This window comes from Platalea leucorodia (genome assembly GCF_965183815.1).
Source record: "Platalea leucorodia genome assembly, chromosome: 2".
Taxonomy (NCBI): Eukaryota; Metazoa; Chordata; class Aves; order Pelecaniformes; family Threskiornithidae; genus Platalea; species Platalea leucorodia.
In genome coordinates, this window is record NC_138824.1 from 102,830,773 (window position 1) to 102,850,605 (window position 19,833).

Here is a 19,833-nt window from a genome sequence, read left to right on the forward strand (position 1 = left end):
GCAATACTGCGCGAGCTATGATTCATCATTACAGCTAGGAAGGTTACGCAGTGCAGAAATGAGGGCTGCAAAGGTGTCTGAATTCCTTTGATTCACAACCAAGCACGGATTCAGGCCAATTTCCTAGCTGCTGGCAGATATGTGGGGCTGAGAGAGCAGCCAGGAGATAATGGGACACACAGAAGTTCCCCAGGTCATGCTGATGGGTCACGCTCCACGCTGGCAGCAAAAAGGAGAGTGCTCTGCAGACCCTGGGCCCGCTTCAGAGACAGGTGCGCCAGGAGAATCCCACTGACCTGAGTTCTGGAGAATTAATGGATTTCTCAACAGGTATATTCAGGTGACACACAGCTAAGAACCCTAAAGTTAATCCCCAAATAAGAATGGGGACAATATGAGAAACATCCTTTGCAGTTACTTGGACAAGGCCTTTAAAATTATTTAAGTAGAGAAACAAAGTATGAAAAAATGGAAAAAACCTCTGTCTTTGTCTTGAAGATCTAGTACTGTTTTAGACCATTCTTAGAAAATTCCAGATTGGGCATCCAAGTCAAGGCATGACAGTGAACAAAGAAGACCACAAATCTCAGTGGCTCAGGTGCCAGCCAACATAAGTTGTGGTCTTGATCTCAGAATCCCGCCTTTTAGCTACATTTTTTCCTGCTTAGTGTCTGCAGAGCTGAAAAAAATGCAAATCAGGTGTGGTAGTAGCTTGTTTCCAGGAGTCTGCAGATGGTTATTTATTTCACTCTTCATGACTTCATTTGGGTGTGCTATTTCTGCAGAAGTATTTAGCTATTCAATCCTGAGCCTGCCACCCTCTTCCAGCATTTCCTGTCTTTTCTAATTACAGCCTAAAATTACTATTATTTCCCTCACTCCTCAGTTTGATGTTCTCCAAGTTTCCACTTCCCATAGGTACTGATAAATTCTTCCCACCCCAACAAGAACAGCTGAACTTTCAATAGGAGTTGGCTTGTATTTTCAGGTATTTCCAGGCTCCCGTGCACTCCACTGGAAAAAAGTTGCCATATGACCACTTTGAAAACTGAAGAGACGTTTCTTTAGCCTTTATCTGATCTTGGATTTGACCTCCTCATGCAAACCAGCACTCACCATCTAGAAGACCATTTTTGCCCAATTATGCTTTCTTTCTCATTACATCAAAACCAGAAAGACCTCAATAATTTTGCTTTCTTTCATGAAGTAGATGCTCTTGAATTGTATTTTGGTGTGTACCGTACCAGTGTCACAGCATGATTTTATACCTTGATTGTACCTGCAATACAAAATCAATACAAACAGTATCGATTCCTTTCTGAGACTATCATCATCCTTTCCAATCTTGTTTGTTTGGAGGAACCTCTGAATTCTTGCCACTTGTGCCGGTAGAATCAAACAGACTGGATCCTTAACTCAGCTAGGGACTGTCATCCCTATTATAATATGTCAACATTTTCAAACAATTTACCGATGCCATGCAAAGGTGATACTACTCTAACATCCCCAGAAGTGCTTCCCAGTGACTCCAGCTAACTGGATCAGCTATAGCAGAAAGCACATATACTGAGGTAAGAATACACAAATGGTAAGGTAATCTTGCTTTCCTGTCTAGCTTGCAATCCTCTGGACCAGCAAGTGAGATAAGCCCAGGATGAGGGCAGCATTTAACCCAGGAGCTGTGGACCAATGACTCTAGTTGATTAGAGTGCTCCTTCTCATTATGTCATAAGTGTGTTAAGCACAATCTGGGAAAAGCTGATGTAACCGCTGCTGCTGTTACTAAGAGAATCATGTTCACCGTGAATGTTCAGCCCTATGTGGTTCACAGTTCTCTGCTTCAGGTAGCAGCATGATTCTCGGCAAACTAGGTATGGTCCTCAGGCTTCCCTCAACATGCCACTCGCATTTTTTCATTGGCCAGATGTCAGTGTTGTTGGACAAACACAGTCCGATGTTGTACTCACAACTTCAGCAGATACTTTTCTATTCCTTGTTTTCCAATTGCTCAGGTTCCCACCACTGAATAAGCAAATAGAAATTAACATTCTGTCCTTTTTATGAACTTCCCAAGATTTTGTTAAAATTTTACCATCCTGGAATTTGACAAACATGTGCCTACAGATAAGCTGGGGATTTCCATGTGTACAGTAATAGATTCTGGCTGGTGAAAGGGCAGTCAACTGCCAGTAGCCAACCCTCTGACCTTTGGATGGTCTTTTAGCATGGCAATGTCTGTGCAGAATATAAATGGCGTAGATGAGCAGCTAAAAAAAGATCAAGGCCAAGTCAAAGTCGTGATTAGGCAGTGAGTCCCAAATAACTCCTGATTATAACAAAAAGAGATGTTTTAGTGACAGCTTAATACAGATTAATATATATATATATATGTATATTGTATATATTCATAATCACAAACTACATATATATTTTAGCTTTAGTGGTATTCTGGCTTTAAAAAATGTAGCTAGCATAAGCTTCAATAAAGCCACTGAACCAACAGGGCAGTTCCAGAAATATGTGAAGATAGCATAAGGCAGCACTGCCACAGAGAGACTGCTGCCCTGTCTCCCTTCATCTCTCCTTGTGCCAGCCCAAGGCTTTGCACAGCCATGTGGTGAGCAGGAAAGCTGAAAGCTGGCCAGGCTTCTTTTGGGTTAGTCTTAATGCAGATCAGTTTCCTAATCTGGTTCATCGCATGAGTGCACAAATGTTTGGCAAAAGAGGATTTGAGAGAAGGGGAAGGAGAATGCAGAGGTGAAACAAGCAGCCAGAGATGGGACTGCCTTTGTGGCCACTGTCCTTGCTTAAAATACTGGACCTGGAATGTGGAATCGTTGAGCAACACTGACTTTATGACTCTGCGATATTATGAGCAGAAACAAACATGGGTAAATTTACTTCTCAAAAGCAGCACTTAGGAAGAAGCCTAAACTGGAGTGAACTGGACAGCTGAAGTGCTGAATAAGAAGAGTTGAGTCTTTCACCTCTAAGTTGCTTATTTTACTCAAGCAGAGTTGACCTAACAAGAAGCACCATGCAATGCTGCGATGCTTACTGTTGGCCTGCCTGAGCTGACTTTGCTTTTTGCTGTAGTACCAACATTATGCAAGCTACATTTCCTGTATGTAATCACTTGAGAGACTAATTAAATAACAGTATTTTAATTATTGAAGACTCAGAAAGGGAACGGCACCTTCTTAGTAGGATGAATGTTCACAAGGTTAACACGCCACATTGCCAGGCAATAATAACCCTTAATTTAATTTCTGAGCTAACATTTACTAAGGTTCTGATGAAGGGAGTGCTTTGGAGAGGCCATCCCTGAAAAATTGGAGAACAGAGTTCAGAAGTTATAAAAAGATAAATATTCAGCCTTTCTTGTTACGGAAAGGTTGTAATGAATGTAAACTTGAGAATTGTTTTTAACAGTAAAATCCCGTTTCTTTAGCATCCTACATACTATTGCCTTGATTCCTCTGATATTTCTCTTGGTGAAAATCAAGGAAGGAGAAGGTATATCAATGTATACCAATGAGCTAAGAAACATTTTTTTAATACAAATCAATACTGTTTGAGGCATCATAATTTAAGCTCAGGTTAGCAATCCACCTAGGCAAGTGATAGGATCCTACAGGAAAAGAGCCATGGACTTCCTGGCTGAAGACTTCAAAATTTCCAGGAAGCCATTTCATCATTTAACCATTCTATTTCTTATCTGGAAAAAAAATGTTCCCATGTTAAGTCCTGCAACAATGAGGTAGCTACATTCAGACGATGGCATTGCGAATGTAAAATATACGGTAATAAAGTGACAAAACTCTTAAGTGTTGATGCATCATTAGAGACTTGCCTGAGGTCATGCAGGGTATTAGTCACAGAGAGCTGAAACACATCCTGCAGTAACCGATCAGCAGTCTAACCACTTGAACCATCTTTCCTCTCTGCCCTAAAATGAATGTCTATGAGTAGAATGCATTCAACTATTGATATAATGCCTGTGACTTCATGCTCATGACCATGAAAAGTCTTCTGCATTGACTTAGGAGTAAGTACCTCCCCTGATCTCTGTGGCTAACAACAGATGACAGAAGTTGCTTTATAAAATACAGTTTCTGGTACCTTGGCTGTAGAACAGGATGGACATTTCCTTCTTTCCTAGCTGCACTGTGGTGCAGATCCACTGGAAGAGAGGAGAGGGGGATAAATGGGTGACTGCCCCCTATGCCAAACCCCAGCACTTCCTTTTGGAAGTGCCCACACTCCTCAGTCACGATAGTCAGGGCTGAATAGGTTCCTTCTTCTGCTTCAAGTGGCATCTGCCTCCAAGTACTTCTAGCAAAACTGCATACAGATTTTTTGAAGCTCATTCATGGGGTGCTTTAGGTAGTTTTGCTTTCTATCACCACTCCTTTTTATACTGGCATGATGTTACAGGTTAAAACTGATTGAATTTTAAGAATTATAGGGCGGTTAAACTAACCCAAGTGTGTCCTCTTGAGGTTGCTTAAGCATCATGTATCGAGTGATTTAATTAACCTTGCAGAGTGCCTATCTGTGATGCAGAGGTGGAACAACTCAGTTTCTGTTGGGTTACAGGCTCAGATACTGTGTGGTCTAAACGCAGCAGTATTATTTCTAAGGTCTTGAAGTTCTCATCTTGAAACAGCATGTTCGATTTTGTGTGGCACAGAAGCAAAGTTAACAAAACTTATCAAACCTAAAGCAGCTCCATGTAGTAGCAGCTCCACTGTCTCCTGGATGGACCTCCGCTACTTGTAGAGATGTCAAGGTGAGCCTCCAAAGTACTCTTCAGCATGTCCTGTAGCATGCATATTACTTGGGATTACCCTGGATAATGAGGACTTGACTGTGCTTAGCCTTCCTCCCATCAGCACATTTCAATTCCACTTGAACAAGTCAGGTATGCACTAAGCCAAATACTCGACTGCAGTCTGCGAAGTTTTATGGCCAGTTTTTGCCATCGGTGGCAATGAAGGCTCTCAACTGTCTCTGGGACACGTATCACCAAATGCACTCAGAGAAATGCCTGGGAGACACTATGCTGAACTCGACGGTGAAAGGAAGGCTCTGAAGGAGCCCCCATCAGCCACCGCCACAATACTGCGCATCACTTTATGACACGGATGATGATTCCGAGGAAAGACCACCACCACGCAGCACCCCTGACAAAAAGAGGCAGTGAGTTGCACATCGCATCAAGCAACGCTATCCGAGCTATTTCAAAAAAGCATGAACTGGGCTCTTTTCCTTTTAAATAAATCACATAAATGTTTACATAAATACTGGAAAAGTGAGGTTGGTTTCGTTTACTTAAAGCAAAAGGCACAGCCACAGGACAAGCCAGTCATCCCTCAAGTTAGCAGTCTCTAAATGCTACCCGTTCTATCAATCCTCATTCTCTTTTAGGAGCTCAGGGGCCTTTATCCAGCGGTCGGGCTGTCGGCAAGGCGGGCTTCTGGCGGGCTCAGCCCGACAGCGAGGAGAGAAAGACGCCAGGCGAGACGGTGTTCTACGCGACCCGGCTTTCGGGAAACCTTTCCGACTGAGGCGCAAGGGCTCCGCCGGCGCTGACAGCCGGGGCCCGAGCGCCGCCCACCGCCGCTTCTGAGGAGAAGCGGAAAGCACAGCGCGGCCCCGCCGGCCCCGGGGCCGCCGGAGGGCTCCCCGCGCCCCGCCCCGCCATCGACCTTCCCGGGCAGCAACTCCTCCGGCCTGCGCGCAGCCCGCTGCTCCATCGCGCCTGCGCCCGCCCTCTCTCCCGTCGTCCCCGGCGCAGGGCGGTGTCTGGCCGGAGCGGAGCGGAGCGGAGATGGCGCTGCACGTCCCCAAGGCCCCGGGCTTCGCCCAGATGCTGAAGGAGGGGGCGAAGGTGAGAGCGGCGCCGGGCGGGCGCTGTTCCCCCGGGAGGATGCGGGGCCAGGCGGGCTCAGCGTGGCGGCGCGGGGAAGGTTCTGGAAGGGCCGGCGGGGCCCGGCGGCCCCACGCGCAGCGCGCGGGGCGGGGCGGGGCCGGCGCTCTGCCTCGCGGCGCCGCTCGGCGCGCGGGCACGGGGCGGTGGGGGGAGGAGGGCGGCGCCTGGCGCACGCGGCCTTCGAGAAGGCTCTGGCGGGGCCGGCGCCCCCTCTCCCTTCCCCGCCGCCCGGAGGCGCAGCCCCGCCGCTCGCCCCCGCGGGGAGGCGCGGGCGGTCCCCGCCGCTTCCCGGGGCGGGCAGCGTCCCGGGCTGCCCCGCGCTCTGCCGGGCGGCGCGCCCGGCTCGTGCCTTCGCTGTGAGAACGGCGTCCGGCAGGCGTTTCGTTTGGAGAGCCGTTAGGGGTGGCGGCCAGCAAAATTGCACCGGGCCCCATAGGCGTAGCCGTTCAGAGGTGTCCCGCTTGCCCTGTGCGTTCTTTGGCTTTTTTTTGCTATTCTGCCCATAGCGAAAGCACCTTGGCCAGTATTGTAGAGTAACGTCATATTTTCCATATATTCCCTTTCCGTAAATCCATCTTCATTGTGTTTAGTGTAGATTTAGGTAGCAGTCAAGGATTGTGCCTGATAAAGCAGAAGCTTTCTTTGAAAAAGCTGATAGAAAGCAACTGGGGTTGTTTTTATTGCAGGGGAAAACAAAAGAAGAAAATTTCTCATTGCTGCTACTTAATAGAAAGGAAAGTGAAGTTAGCAACTCGGAAAGCCTGCTATTTTTCCTTTCAGATTCTTCCCTGGAGATGAAGAATGGCATATGTCAAGGACAGGGGGACAGCAGGGAAACAAAGTGGCTTAGATGCTGGTTCTCTAAGAGAGAATTCAAGGCCAGAATAGAAAGAGCTGTCTGTCGTAAAACAAGGAGGCAGCTGGCATTCTGAGTTGTTTGTTTTGTATTTAAAGAGTATTATTAAAGAGTGCCTTTCTCCCTTCTCTTATGGGCCACACAGTATGTTTTACCCTGCTCTTTCTTAAGGCCCTTTCTGGGGTTCCCTCCTTTTCTTAAGGCTTCCAAACTGAAGCCAGGCTGATCGGCTTCTCAAACACAAGTATTTTATGAACTATTCTGCTTCTGAATTTTTAAACCTAGAACTGAGTTAAATGATTTTTGTGGAATACAGAGTTGTGAGTAAAGAAGCATGTAGAAAAACGCATGCTTACAAAACCTTTGCCCCTCTCCAATCCCGTATTGGTTATTTTATATTTCCCTTTGGTGTGCCACTGACTTTTTTGGAACACTTAAGAGATGCAAACTGTATTGAAAACTGAGTCACTGTTCAAATTTTCTGTTCAGAAACTTACTGTGCCTGCTGAGCTGCCTAGTTGAGGAGGAATACACAGTAGTTCTTTTCTCACTGTCTTTGAGTAAGGTTTAGTTTCCGTTTAAACTTCAAGTGAAATACTAAATCTAAATTAATCAAAAACTTTCATGGACTCAGTAGGTTATTGCTGCTTTCATGAGAAATGAGTTCATCCCTTTCTTTTTTGTTAGAAAGCCTAATTCTGAGCAGAACGTTTTTCTTTTTAGCATTATTCAGGACTAGAAGAAGCTGTCTATAGGAACATCCAGGCATGCAAAGAACTTGCTCAAACCACCCGTACAGCTTATGGACCAAATGGTAAGTAAATCTTAAAATTATTGTAGTGTTTTCAAGCAAAATGTTATGTTTGAAGCCTAAACCTACCTTGACAAAGTAACAACTGTTTCTTGAGGAAACATATTGGACTTGCTCTAGAACTCTAAATATAGTCTTTGTGGTTATACAGATCAGACTTTGTTTGATTAGCTCTTAAGTTACGCACAATGTACCTGCCTTTGCAAGGTTTTTGTACCAGTTATTGAGTCCTCTTTGTCTTACTACTTTATGGAAGACCTACAAAAATGAAAGGAAGGACAGTAACTTGGTAGATAGTCATAATGAAGATAACCATACCATGTCTGGTCAGATATACCAAAAAAAAAGGTGTTCTCCAGTGTCAATTGATTAAATGATGTACTAATATTTCTGAAGAGGAAACTGCTTATTCAGAAATTACTGATTTCTCTTTAATGTAACATACACCCAAGTGTTACTTCACAAAAATATTCTAGATTCTTAAATTATCAATAGGGCTAATGTTTTAATCTGTAAGATACACCTGAAAGTTATGAAACAGTATCTGTGTACAAAACTATGTTTACCTAATGGATGATTTTTTTACTTTTTTTTTTTTCCCCCCTGTTAGGAATGAACAAAATGGTTATCAATCATCTGGAGAAGCTTTTTGTTACAAATGATGCTGCTACCATCTTGAGAGAGCTGGAGGTAAGTTTTCTTGCTTCAGAAGATGTCAGTTGTGAACTAGTGTTTCTGTTCATGGGCTGCTGTGGTTCTGAATGTTACAAGGAAATACATGTCACCCTGCCAGATGATTTACATATGTCATTTTATAAATCATTTACATTTTCCACTGGATTTGAGTAAAGTCAATGGACTATATCCACAGCAAGGAATAGAAATCTTCTGTAAAGCAGTATTAAGTAGTTGCAGGAGATGCTGTAAATTGCCTACTTTTTTTCCCCAAAACTAGTGTAGATTTAGAGGAGGGTATCTCTAGATAATACAGTGTTTGGAAAACTGAACGAAATAGCTGTTGTGTTAATCTCCCAGTGTTGGTGGTTGCCATGTTCTCCCGTCTGCTTTGAATACATCAATTAGGTGTAAGAAGCTAAGGATATAGCAGGATCCTTCTGTGAATACAGTAAAAGTGTGGAAAGACTGATCTGTCCTAACTTTTTCTCTTACTATCAAATTCATATTTGTGTCACAACACAAACAGTATTTTACTGAATTCTATACTTATTACTAGAAATAGTGTAAGTAGTAAGTATTTCTTTACTTAACGCGTTGTGGTAGTGTTCGGTATAAATAGAATGACTGTAGAAGTCTCAGTTATGTTTTTAAGTAAGTAGTCTGCAGATTATTATTTAATCTAATGAGTCTTGCATGTTGCCTTGTGGGATAAAATGACAGCTGGTTTAATAATATTGAAGAATACATCATTTTTATTGCATTTCTTTGAAAGAAAGGTAAAGCAGTGCAATCTTTAAGAAGAAAAACCACTAGAATTAAACTAATTTAACCATCTACTTTGTGTATTACACAAACGAATTCAGCTTGAAGATCTAAACTTCAGGCTGCTTTTCTGTTGGAGCTTGATTGTGAAGCCACTGCACCCTGTAAAAATAGCACAGAACCAATGTCAGGGATGTCTAATTCATGTTGTAGGGGGAATGTTCAGTTCTCTGATCCGCCCCCCCCCACCGTGTTTGCACTTTTGCTTATTAGGGAAGTTAGCCAATTAAGATAATCTGTGCTGCTTTCTTTTCCTGTTTTGTGCATTCTTAGTATCTTTAGATACAATTTGAAATAAGAAAGCTTATACTGGATGAACAGGAAAACTTGGAGCTGTAGTTCAGGTGGAATGTTAGTAACCAAGATGTGTAACTTCTTTTAAAGGTCCAGCATCCTGCTGCAAAAATGCTTGTGATGGCTTCCCACATGCAAGAGCAAGAAGTTGGAGATGGAACAAACTTTGTCCTTGTTTTTGCTGGAGTTCTTCTGGAGTTAGCAGAAGACCTTCTCAGGATGGGCTTGTCAGTGTCAGAGGCAAGTTTTATTGTTACTACAATTCACATAGCTTGAATTCAGATTGCCGTTGGTCAGTATTCTTGGGTCATAATAGTGTGAATTGTCTGCTTCCTTATGAACTAATTTTTTGGATAGAGATGTATGAAGAAGAATGGTTTATGTTTTGCTGCTTGTGATTGCTTGCTTCCCTTGTAAGCTTTTGCATTTGTTAATGGTCTATGGCCCTTTGAAACAGAGATACAAGCAGTATGAATGCACAGTGAGGTGGTGTAGTGAATATTTATTGTTTGCTGCCCAGGTGATCGAAGGATATGAAAAGGCTTGCAAGAAAGCCCTAGAAATTCTTCCAGACTTAGTGTGCTGTTCTGCAAAGAACCTTCGAGATGTTGAAGAAGTGGCATCTTTGTTGCACACGGCAGTGATGAGCAAACAATACGGCAATGAACAATTTTTGGCAAAGCTTATTGCTCAGGCTTGTGGTAAGTGGACAAGAACAGATGTGTGCATGCATCTAAAGAACTGAGTAGTTTTGCTTATGATCATTACTGATGTCTTCATGTAAGATAAAAGGTATGGTTAGTTTATAAGGTTGAATTGGAAGGAATGCTTTAGCCTCTGAAGTGGGTATAACCTTTATTGTATTGAACTCTTCATTGGCATTGTGGCTCAGAAAAGGTCTGTTTTCTACTTATAGTTTATAGAAACAGCTTTCTAGTGTTTTTAAAGCAGAAACCAGTCTTTCTTTTTTTTTTTGTCATTGGGAAGATGTATTACACTTCAGATAAGCTGTTGCTAGTCGTAGCCACAGAACAATGGAAGCAAGACTGTAGTTGTGTTGAGTTGTTGTTTCCTCCCTTTCGATTTCCAAGAAAAAGCTTTCATGTGAAGTTTAAGTGTTTTCTCAAAATATTCTGGATCAGACTTCACTTTTGAATGTAGATGTGTAAATGGATATTTGGACTTTCTTTAAGTGAGCAGCCTGAATAGATGTTGCTTTCTGATTACTACAATGTAAAAATAAAATTTGTTTCTCCTGATGAAGGTTATTAGCAGGGTATAGTTGCCTTAAATTTAGGCAGGCATCTCAAACCATTGGTTTTTAATACTTCAGAAAACCTCCAGGCTTTATTTATGGCATCGTTGTTCTACTTTATTCATTAAGCAACACAAATTCATTCTTTTTTCCTTTTCTTTTCTTGTCTCCCCCCCACCAAACAGTTTCTATTCTTCCTGATTCTGGTCATTTCAATGTTGACAATATCAGAGTGTGCAAAATTGTGGTAAGTTGGAAGTAGCTAGCTTTACTGTATTAAGGTAAACAGTTTAATGAAAGTTAATTTTTAGATCTTTGAACTTTGAAAGTGCCTTTTCTATGGTAATCTATGTTGTGTTGTGGCATGCATAATAAGTTTTGGAAATTGGTCTTTACATTCCTTGTTTAGTAGCAGCTTTCAGAAACAAAAGCCATTAATATTGAAAGTTTATACTAAATCAGATACATTAACTTAATTCTACACTGGGATGTTGATTGCATCTTTGTTGTAGAAGCAGTCACAAGATAGGCTAAGATGCAAGCTGGTGGAAATGTAGCCACCTGATCTTGTGTTCTTTTTGTCAGGCCTCACTATGGTACGTAGGATTGGAACAAGTTTATATCTACTATGAATTTCCCCCTGTGTTTTTCCCCGCTAATAAATGCGTAACAAGTTGAGCACAGAAAATGAATGTCACAGGCCTTAACCTGGACCACCAACTAATCTTAAATTGGGAACCTGCAAGACAATGTTTGATGTTGCTAAATCAGCTTAAGTCTTATTTCTTTGTGCTGCAATGAAAACTTACGTTGCCACATTCAAATAAGTGTAAGGACTGCTTTTCATAAAGGGTAGTGCAGCTTTCTGACAATAAATGATCAAAAATATGACTTTCCCCCATTCTATTTCTTTCCTTTCAGGGTGCTGGTATCTCTGCTTCCTCAGTACTTCATGGAATGGTTTTTAAAAAAGAAACTGAAGGAGATGTTACTTCTGTCAAAGATGCAAAAATAGCTGTGTATTCCTGCCCTTTTGATAGTATGATAACTGAAACTAAGGTATGTAGAAGCTCAAAATAAGTTATATATCTATTTCTGCTGATGTGCTCTTATTTTTAGACTTAACTATAAATATTCTTGATGCTTGGTGATTGAGATATTTTTGTTAATATTGAGTTCATTAGTTTAAAAAAGTTCGTAGAAAACGTCTGAACCTAATTTTGCTTTACAGGGTTTTTGGGCTTGGGGAGGTATTGTTTGGGTTATTTGAGCCAAATTATGTGTTAGAATGTCTGATCCTCAAGGTTGTCTAGAAATGGTAGAATTGCCCTTTTTGGACTTGTTTTACCCTATTGCCTGGGAAGGGTGGCAGTATTACAAAATAGTATGATTTGAGGTTTATGGGTAGGTTGGGAGACAAAATGGTTTGTCAAAAACTTTTAGGCCTGTAGTTAACGCTGAATTGATAACGGTGTATGTGTTTCACTAGGGCACCGTACTTATAAAGAATGCTGAAGAGCTGATGAATTTCAGTAAGGGAGAAGAAAATCTAATGGAGTTGCAAGTCAAAGCTATTGCTGATAGTGGTGCAAATGTAGTAGTAACAGGTGGCAAAGTGGCAGACATGGCACTTCATTATGCCAACAAATACAATCTTATGTTAGTCAGGTAAGTACTAGAAGAGCATAAAAACATTTGATGTACCAGGTTTATGAAATGTACTTGCTGTATTGTCTCTTGTCTCTCAAACGAATTAGGAACAAAATATTGCAGGCTATTTGGTTTTCTAGTGGATCAAAACCTGAGCTGCAATTTGGTTGTTTCATAGTTTGTTTCTTGATATTATTTCAACTCTGTATGACAGCTAATTGGGGAGTAACTTGCCTATGTGGTACTGTTATTCTGGTTTAAGTGCCTTTATAGCACAACTGAAATAAAAAATACCCAAATTTGTGGATCTAGTAAAGAGGGATGTGGCCTCAAAAGCATGTAAGACCATACCATAATGGTTCTTCCTGGTAACAGTCCTCATGTGATGCTTTAGCAGTGATGAGAGACGCCCCTGTGCATCACTAGTTTATTGATGAATGGAAGAACTAATTCTTTTCTGTCATTTTTGTGGGCCTTAAATCTTCTTATCTATAAATAAAGCATGTTTGTACATCCTTGAAATATATTGTGCAAAACTTGAAGTCAGATTACTAGCAGCAGCTCTCATCTCACACAAATAAGTGGTTCTTTGATGAAAGCTGTAACTTTGGTGGTGGTGTCCAAAAAGTATGAAATTCTGGAAATAGAGCATGTTACTGTAATCTCTTGCATAACAAAGAAGGATTATTATAGAGGTGTTGTAAAGATCAATTCAAGTCTTATGTACTAGAAGATGAAGTTTGATAATTTCCATTTATTTGAACTGCTTACTTGCTTTTAGATTCCTAGAAAATATTCTTTGCATAGCGTCCCTGAAAATAGATAATTATACCTTGAAAAAATAGATGAGTGGATTTTATAACTTGATGCAGTAAATTTTGATAGATGTCATTAGTTTACAAAATGCTGCTGAGTTAATAACGAGAATACTGATACGTATGTGTTAACATTTGTTCTGGAAGCTTGTTATTAGGAAGACTGTTTTTGTTTTTAAAGGTTGAACTCAAAGTGGGATCTGAGAAGACTGTGCAAAACCGTTAGTGCAACAGCCCTACCCAGACTGGTATGGACTTTTCAAATGAGGAGCAGAAGGGAGAGTACTGATGAGCAGGTTCACCTTTTAACACTTGTTTTTCTTTCCAGACTCCCCCTACTCCAGAAGAAATGGGTTACTGTGATAGTGTGTATTTATCAGAGGTTGGGGATACGCAAGTTGTTGTGTTTAAGCATGGTATGTATGTTCTGTAGAACTCCTAATGCTGCTGTTCAGAAGTAGGATGTTTGTATGTATTTTACATCTAACAACGTTAATTCAGTAATGCGCATGTCTGTCTGAACAGAAAAGGAGGATGGTGCCATTTCTACCATACTCATTCGTGGATCTACAGACAATCTGATGGATGACATAGAGAGAGCAGTGGATGATGGTGTAAATACTTTCAAAGTACTCACAAGGGTAAGTAACCAGAACACTGCGGTTATCGAAACTGAGCGATCGATCAGTTTGAGGCAAGGCTCGTGTTTGCTTTGTGCTCATTTGCTACAAAGGCCGTAGCAGATATTTACATGATCAACTTAGGAGCCTTCTTGAGGTGTAGAGGAGGCTGTGTAGTATTGAGGTGTAGAGGGCTGTGTAGAGAAGATTGCTGCTGACTGTCGTGGTTTAACCCCAGTTGGCAACTAAGCACCACACAGCCGCTCGCTCACTCCCCTCCAGTGGGATGGGGGAGAGAATTGGAAGAGTAAAAGGGAGAAAACTTGTGGGTTGAGATAAAGACAGTTAAATAGGTAAAGCAAAAGCTGCACACGCAAGCAAAGCAAAACAAGGAATTCAGTCATTCTTTCCCATCGGCAGGCGGGTATCCAGCCATCTCCAGGAAAGCAGGGCTCCTCATGTGTAAGGGTTACTTGGGAAGACAAATGCCATAACTCCGAAGATGCCCCTTTCCTTCTTCTTCCCCCAGCTTCATATGCTGAGCATGATGCCATATGGTGTGGAATATCCCTTTGGCCAGTTTGGGTCAGCAGTCCTGGCTGTGCCGCCTCCCAGCTGAAAAGTTCTTGGCTAGTGTAAGCACTACTCAGCAACAACTAAAGCATCAGCATGTTGTCAACATTATTCTCATACTAAATCCAGAACGCAGCACTATACCAGCTACTAGAAGAAAATTAACTCTATCCTAGCCGAAACCAGGACACTGACATAAAAGATAGTGCTCAGCATGTACTGCACTCAGTTTTCCAGTAATGAGTGAGTTCTTGAAGACAGATTAGTTTTACCACTTTCTAATGGCCATCTCTTTCTTATTTCCCTAAACGTTTTGTAATGTTCCGTGGTAACCAGGCACAGAAGAAAAGTTAGATAGCTTTGTTTGTCACTGAGGATCAGGAGGAACTGACTGGTTGCAAGCTAAATTTCTGGTTCATTGGTGGCAAGACATGCTTCCTCCACATACTACAGATAGGCTTTATAGATGGAAGAACTCTGGTTCTTCAGAGTTTTTTCTGCGCAGCTTTTGTGGACTTGAATATTATTCTTTCTTTTTTTTTTTTTTTAATTAATACAAAAGGAAATGTTTGTGTATTTACTCAGAAGGTGACATGCGAAAAATATTAAACTTCTGTTTGACGCTTAATGTCCTGTACGTACCAAGACACGCACATTGATTTAGAGTACAGAAGCAGCCACAGACTGTGTTTATAATTGTAGGTCAGGACCACTCCTGGAAACAATTTACTATGATTACTTTTCTGTTTAAAAGACTGGGAGTTTTGAAGTGAATGCTGGTTTGCCAAAGGATATACAAAATGCTTAATTTGAAAAAACAACCAACCAAAACAAAAACCCCAACACCTTGTGATACTTGTTGACATATTAAACTTCGTGTACAGTAGATTGGTTTCCTGCATGATGTTTCCCAACAAGTTAATGGAAAAGATGAGAAAATCTAGGAATTCTATTACTAGTTAGCTAAGAGTTGAAATTACTTTTTTTTTTTTAAAAAACAAACAAGCAAACAAAAAACCCCTCAAAAACCCCAGACACAAAACCCATTTATTATTTTGCTTTTTACAAAAAAGCTATTTTTCTTCAAAGACATTTGGAATGAATGAGTAAATTCCAGTAAATTTCTCTTATAATGCATGTTTGTTCTGAAGCGGATTCTTAATAAGTTGGTGTGGGATAAAGTTCTATTGTGTTCTTGATAGAATGTATAAACTCTGAAAAGTGAAAATTAATATGATGCTTTAAGTAAGACATTGTGTTCTGGGGTGGTCTGTTCACAGGATAAACGTCTTGTTCCTGGAGGTGGTGCAACAGAGATTGAATTAGCCAAGCAGATCACATCTTATGGAGAGGTACAGCAAATGAGCTTTTTGACTTTTTTTTTTTTAATACATACATACATGTACTTAAATATATATGTGACTTATAAAAACATATACGTATTATTTTATACCACACATAGATGTGTATTAATGCATAATAATCAATAAAAAATGTGAGGGAAAATGCCTTCCTATCTTATGATTTTTGAAATGCTGACGTGGTTTTCAACTTCACTTTAGACTTGTCCTGGGCTTGACCAGTATGCCATCAAGAAGTTTGCTGAGGCGTTTGAAGCCATTCCTCGAGCACTTGCAGAAAACTCTGGAGTAAAGGCTAATGAGGTCATATCCAAACTTTATGCTGTGCATCAGGAAGGGAACAAAAATGTTGGATTTGATATTGAGGTAAATAGTCTCTCGTATTACTTGGTGTTCTGCAGTACAGGGTTATATTTAAAAGTACTTCTATCAGTATGAAGTATTTATAGATTAATTTAATTTAAATCATTGAAGCTCTGTATTGCACAGCCTAGAAGAATAACTTCTAAGAACTGTAATACTGAAGTGTTTTGGGTTTTTTGGTTTTGTTTCTGTTTGTTTGTTTGTTTTTTTTTTTGGTTTTTTTTTTTTTTTTTCATCAGCAAGCAGTTAAAATCAATGCAGTATAGTGGCTTTATGTATCAGGTAAAGTGAGATACTGAACTAATGTGATGGAGAATAAGTCTTTAGTAATTACTTACTTTGTCTTCCTGCTAATGGATTAGGAATGAAGGTTTTCTGAAGAGAGAAGTTGAGATAAGAAAGTGATAACTTGTTCTAAACCTGTAGCCTTGAAAACCTTGCTAGGTAGAAGCTTGAGAAAGTTTTGAATAATGTTTTTCCCCCTGTCTGACAGGCTGAAGCTGCTGCTGTGAAGGATATGTTGGAAGCTGGTGTATTAGACACATACCTTGGAAAATCCTGGGGTATCAAGCTAGCTACAAATGCAGCAGTAACTGTCCTGAGGGTAGATCAGGTAAGTTTACAAGTAATTTAGTGGCTGAACTGAAACCTTTAACTCAGTGTGCAGAACACTAATGCAAAATACGTGAATCTTGTGGGAATGCAAGGCATAAAAATATGATACTTGAAAATGTGGCTTGTTTATTTCTGAAAGCCAGGAAGTAGTTTGTCAAGAGCTCATAATTTGCAATGTTGCTGCTTCCATAGGAGTGCTATTAATGTGGGGTTTTTTGTTTTGTTTTTTTAAGATTTGACAGTTGATACTTGCATCCAGAAAGTTATCTTAACTTTTGTAGGAACAAGATTTAACACAAGAAACCTTCTTTCGTATATTGTTTTTACATGAAAACCCAACTTTTAGGAAAAATGGAGGTTATATTCTTAATGATAAAAATCTTAACTTTATATATTTTGTGGAACTTTAGCAAAAATGTATTTGCATGTAAAATTTCTGTAGATTATTATGGCAAAAACAGCAGGCGGTCCAAAAGCCCCTAAGCAACAAGGACATTGGGATAAGGATGACTGGAAAGATGAGCCTGAAAAATAGTATGCAGTAAGCTCTGTTTCTCTAGCAGAGAGGTATCTGTGTGTGCATGCATGAGTACGTTGACAGGCACATGGCAGATGATATCTTTCTTGAGGACATGTAGCATTGCTGTCTTACATGTGCTGATTGCTACAGTTTGTATTTGTGCCTTTGCAAATTAATTTTACTCCTAAAACCAGATTTTCATTGAAGGGATGACAAGTGCAATTTTAGATTCACCTTGTCACTATAGCAAGTGCAGAAAATGAGCCTTTAACATGATAGGACTAGTGGACTTTATGCTTTTAAAGTGTGACATTTAGACTCAATAATTCAGAACAAGAGCTCTGATAATTCTTCTGCTTTCTGTAGCATGCATCCTGTAAACCAGTCACTTGTTAGCCTATTTAAGCACTCACTTTCTGTAGACTAACTGAAGTCTTAATTTGCATGCAAAAATGAGGTAAGAGCCCTTTTTCTTTGTACATCAGGGTTCAGCTTCTGCCGTTTTCAAGAAAAAAATAACTACTTTGTCAATATTTCAATTAGATGGCTAATAATATTCACTGGCTTAGGTTCAGAGTAGGGAAACTGCATGAATTTAGCGAATATAAGTCAGAGTGGGGTGAGAGTCTGATTCTAACCTTATCTTTTTCTACTTCCGTGTTATCTTCAAGATCATTATGGCAAAACCAGCTGGTGGCCCTAAACCTCCATCAGGAAAGAAAGACTGGGATGAAGACCAAAACGATTGAACAATTTAACTGTACTTCTGAAGTGACGTGATTATGTGAGTTTTTCAATACTCCAGTTGGAGCCTGTCATGATGTTTTGCTCTGTTGCCTTTAAGTTATGAACTGTGTCCAAGGGAGTGCAGAACTTCAACCACTTCAATAAACGTACTCACTGTTAAAATGTTAACTGTCACTTTTATTTGGGCTTAGCATGGTGTGAACATGTGGGGATGGGGGTGGGTGGGGTGGGCTGAGGTGGAAAAGTAAGTAGAAAAAGCTCATGAGCTGAGATAAAGGTGGGGAGATCACTTACCAATTACTGTCTCAGGCAAAACAGATTCAACATGTGGAAAATTAATTTATTACTGATTAAAAATAGAGTGGCAGGGTGAGAAACAAGAACAAAAACTAAATCACCTTCCTCTTCACCTTCCCTTCTTCCCAGGCTCAGCTGTACTCCTCCCCTGCTGACTCCTCTACCTGTTCCCCCCCTGAGTGGTGGTGGTGGTGGGGGGAATGGGGGCTGCGGTCAGTCCGTAAGAGCCCCTCTCTGCGCACTTTTCCCACGGGGCACAGTCCTTCGTGAGCTGCTTCGGCATGGGGATCCTCTGTACAGGTTACAGTCTGTCAGGAACAACTGCTCCTCTGTGGTCCTCCATGGACTGCAGGTTCTGGCGGGAAGACCCGCCCCAGCCTGGGCTCCTCTGCAGGCTGTGGCTTCCTCCAAGGCACATGTTCACCTGCTCTGGCCGGGGTGCTCCGACCTCTCCGTGAGCCGCAGGGGGACAGCCTGCTCTAGCGTGGGGTCTCCAGGGGCTCCCTGCTTTGGTGCCTGGAGCTCCTCCTCTCATGTGGGTGCTCACGCTTTTCCTCTCACTGCTGGGCAGCGTTTTGCCCTTTCCTACACAGGCTTTCCTTAAGGCGCCACTACTGTGGCTGCGGGGCTCAGCTGGGCCCTGCCATGGGTCTGTTGGGCCCAGCTGTGTCCAGCCCGGCCTCTCCGCACAGAGGCCACGTCTGCAGCCCACCCCATCTTGACACCTGCACCCAGTACAGTGGGTCCATGAGCATGCTGCAGGGAGCTCATGACTTCAGGAAAGCACCATCTATCATTGTTGCAGCTCTTTCTTTGCTCTTAATTGTGCTCCTTACCCAATATTTGAGTGTAAAAAGTCAAATGAGTATTGAAATAATTAAGTATGGTCTGTGGTCCATGCCTACATTAATTTTTGTTGCATGCATCTCTTTCACCCTCACCCTTTGAGAGCCTCCACACTCTCAAAATGGCAGCCTGACAGCAGTGAACTGCATCTCAGTCTAATGGCCTTAAAATAAATGCTGAGCAGCAATAGCTAGCATGATGCAGAGTGCTGGAATCTTTCAACTGAAGCCCTCTGTTAAGATTCTTCTTGGAAAGTAAACAGCTTACATGTCTCAGAGTAGCTTGAAAGGAGAACTGCACTTGAAATACAAGCTACTTCAATAATTAAATCCTTTTATTGCTCTTGCCAGTGCTACTCCATTTCACAGCCAGAAGGGAGTGGAAGGCTAAATCAAGTCTGGAACGATCATCTTATGCCTAAATAAGGCTGCCATACAACAGCTACACTAATGCTCGCTTTATAGTCAGTTGCTGGTGTGGCTGAAAAATAAACTCAGCGAGTTTTCGGAAGGAGTGGCATACTGATCTAGTCAGCTGCACAAGTGCTACTGCTGATGACTGTAGGGGTAATAAGAATACATAAGACTGTCCATTTTCTTAGTAAGGTTGTTGTGAGAAATGCACTGAATGTAAGCAGCTGCTGCTCTAGCACGGAGGAGCCAAGATTTTATTTATGATGTGAAACCCGCTGTGAAGCCTAGCCTGTGGAGAAGAGAACTTCCAAGTTACCGGTCACGGCAAGACTAGTTTTCTTACCCCTCTGGTGCAGAAAGGC

General features: G+C 41.4%; 1 protein-coding gene across 4 annotated transcripts; it reads left to right on the forward strand.

Annotated features, from left to right (window-relative positions):
- Positions 1–5,758: 5,758 nt before the first annotated feature.
- CCT8 (chaperonin containing TCP1 subunit 8) lies at positions 5,759–18,461 on the forward strand. 4 transcript variants are annotated; one of them, XM_082304371.1, is made up of 16 exons: positions 5,759–5,893; positions 7,515–7,605; positions 8,213–8,292; positions 9,487–9,636; positions 9,917–10,097; positions 10,837–10,898; positions 11,573–11,710; positions 12,141–12,319; positions 13,298–13,364; positions 13,445–13,532; positions 13,642–13,757; positions 15,590–15,661; positions 15,872–16,036; positions 16,527–16,646; positions 17,840–17,952; positions 18,342–18,461. In XM_082304371.1, the coding sequence occupies exons 1-15, from the start codon at positions 5,834–5,836 to the stop codon at positions 17,915–17,917; spliced, it is 1,647 nt and encodes a 548-aa protein (XP_082160497.1). In that variant the 5' UTR covers positions 5,759–5,833; the 3' UTR covers positions 17,918–17,952; positions 18,342–18,461. The 4 variants fall into 4 exon arrangements, with proteins under 4 accessions (XP_082160497.1, XP_082160495.1, XP_082160496.1 ...); XM_082304369.1 differs by lacking the exon at positions 18,342–18,461 and adding an exon at positions 17,091–17,189 and having other exon boundaries at positions 17,840–18,083; XM_082304370.1 differs by lacking the exon at positions 18,342–18,461 and adding an exon at positions 17,091–17,182 and having other exon boundaries at positions 17,840–18,083.
- Positions 18,462–19,833: the final 1,372 nt, after the last annotated feature.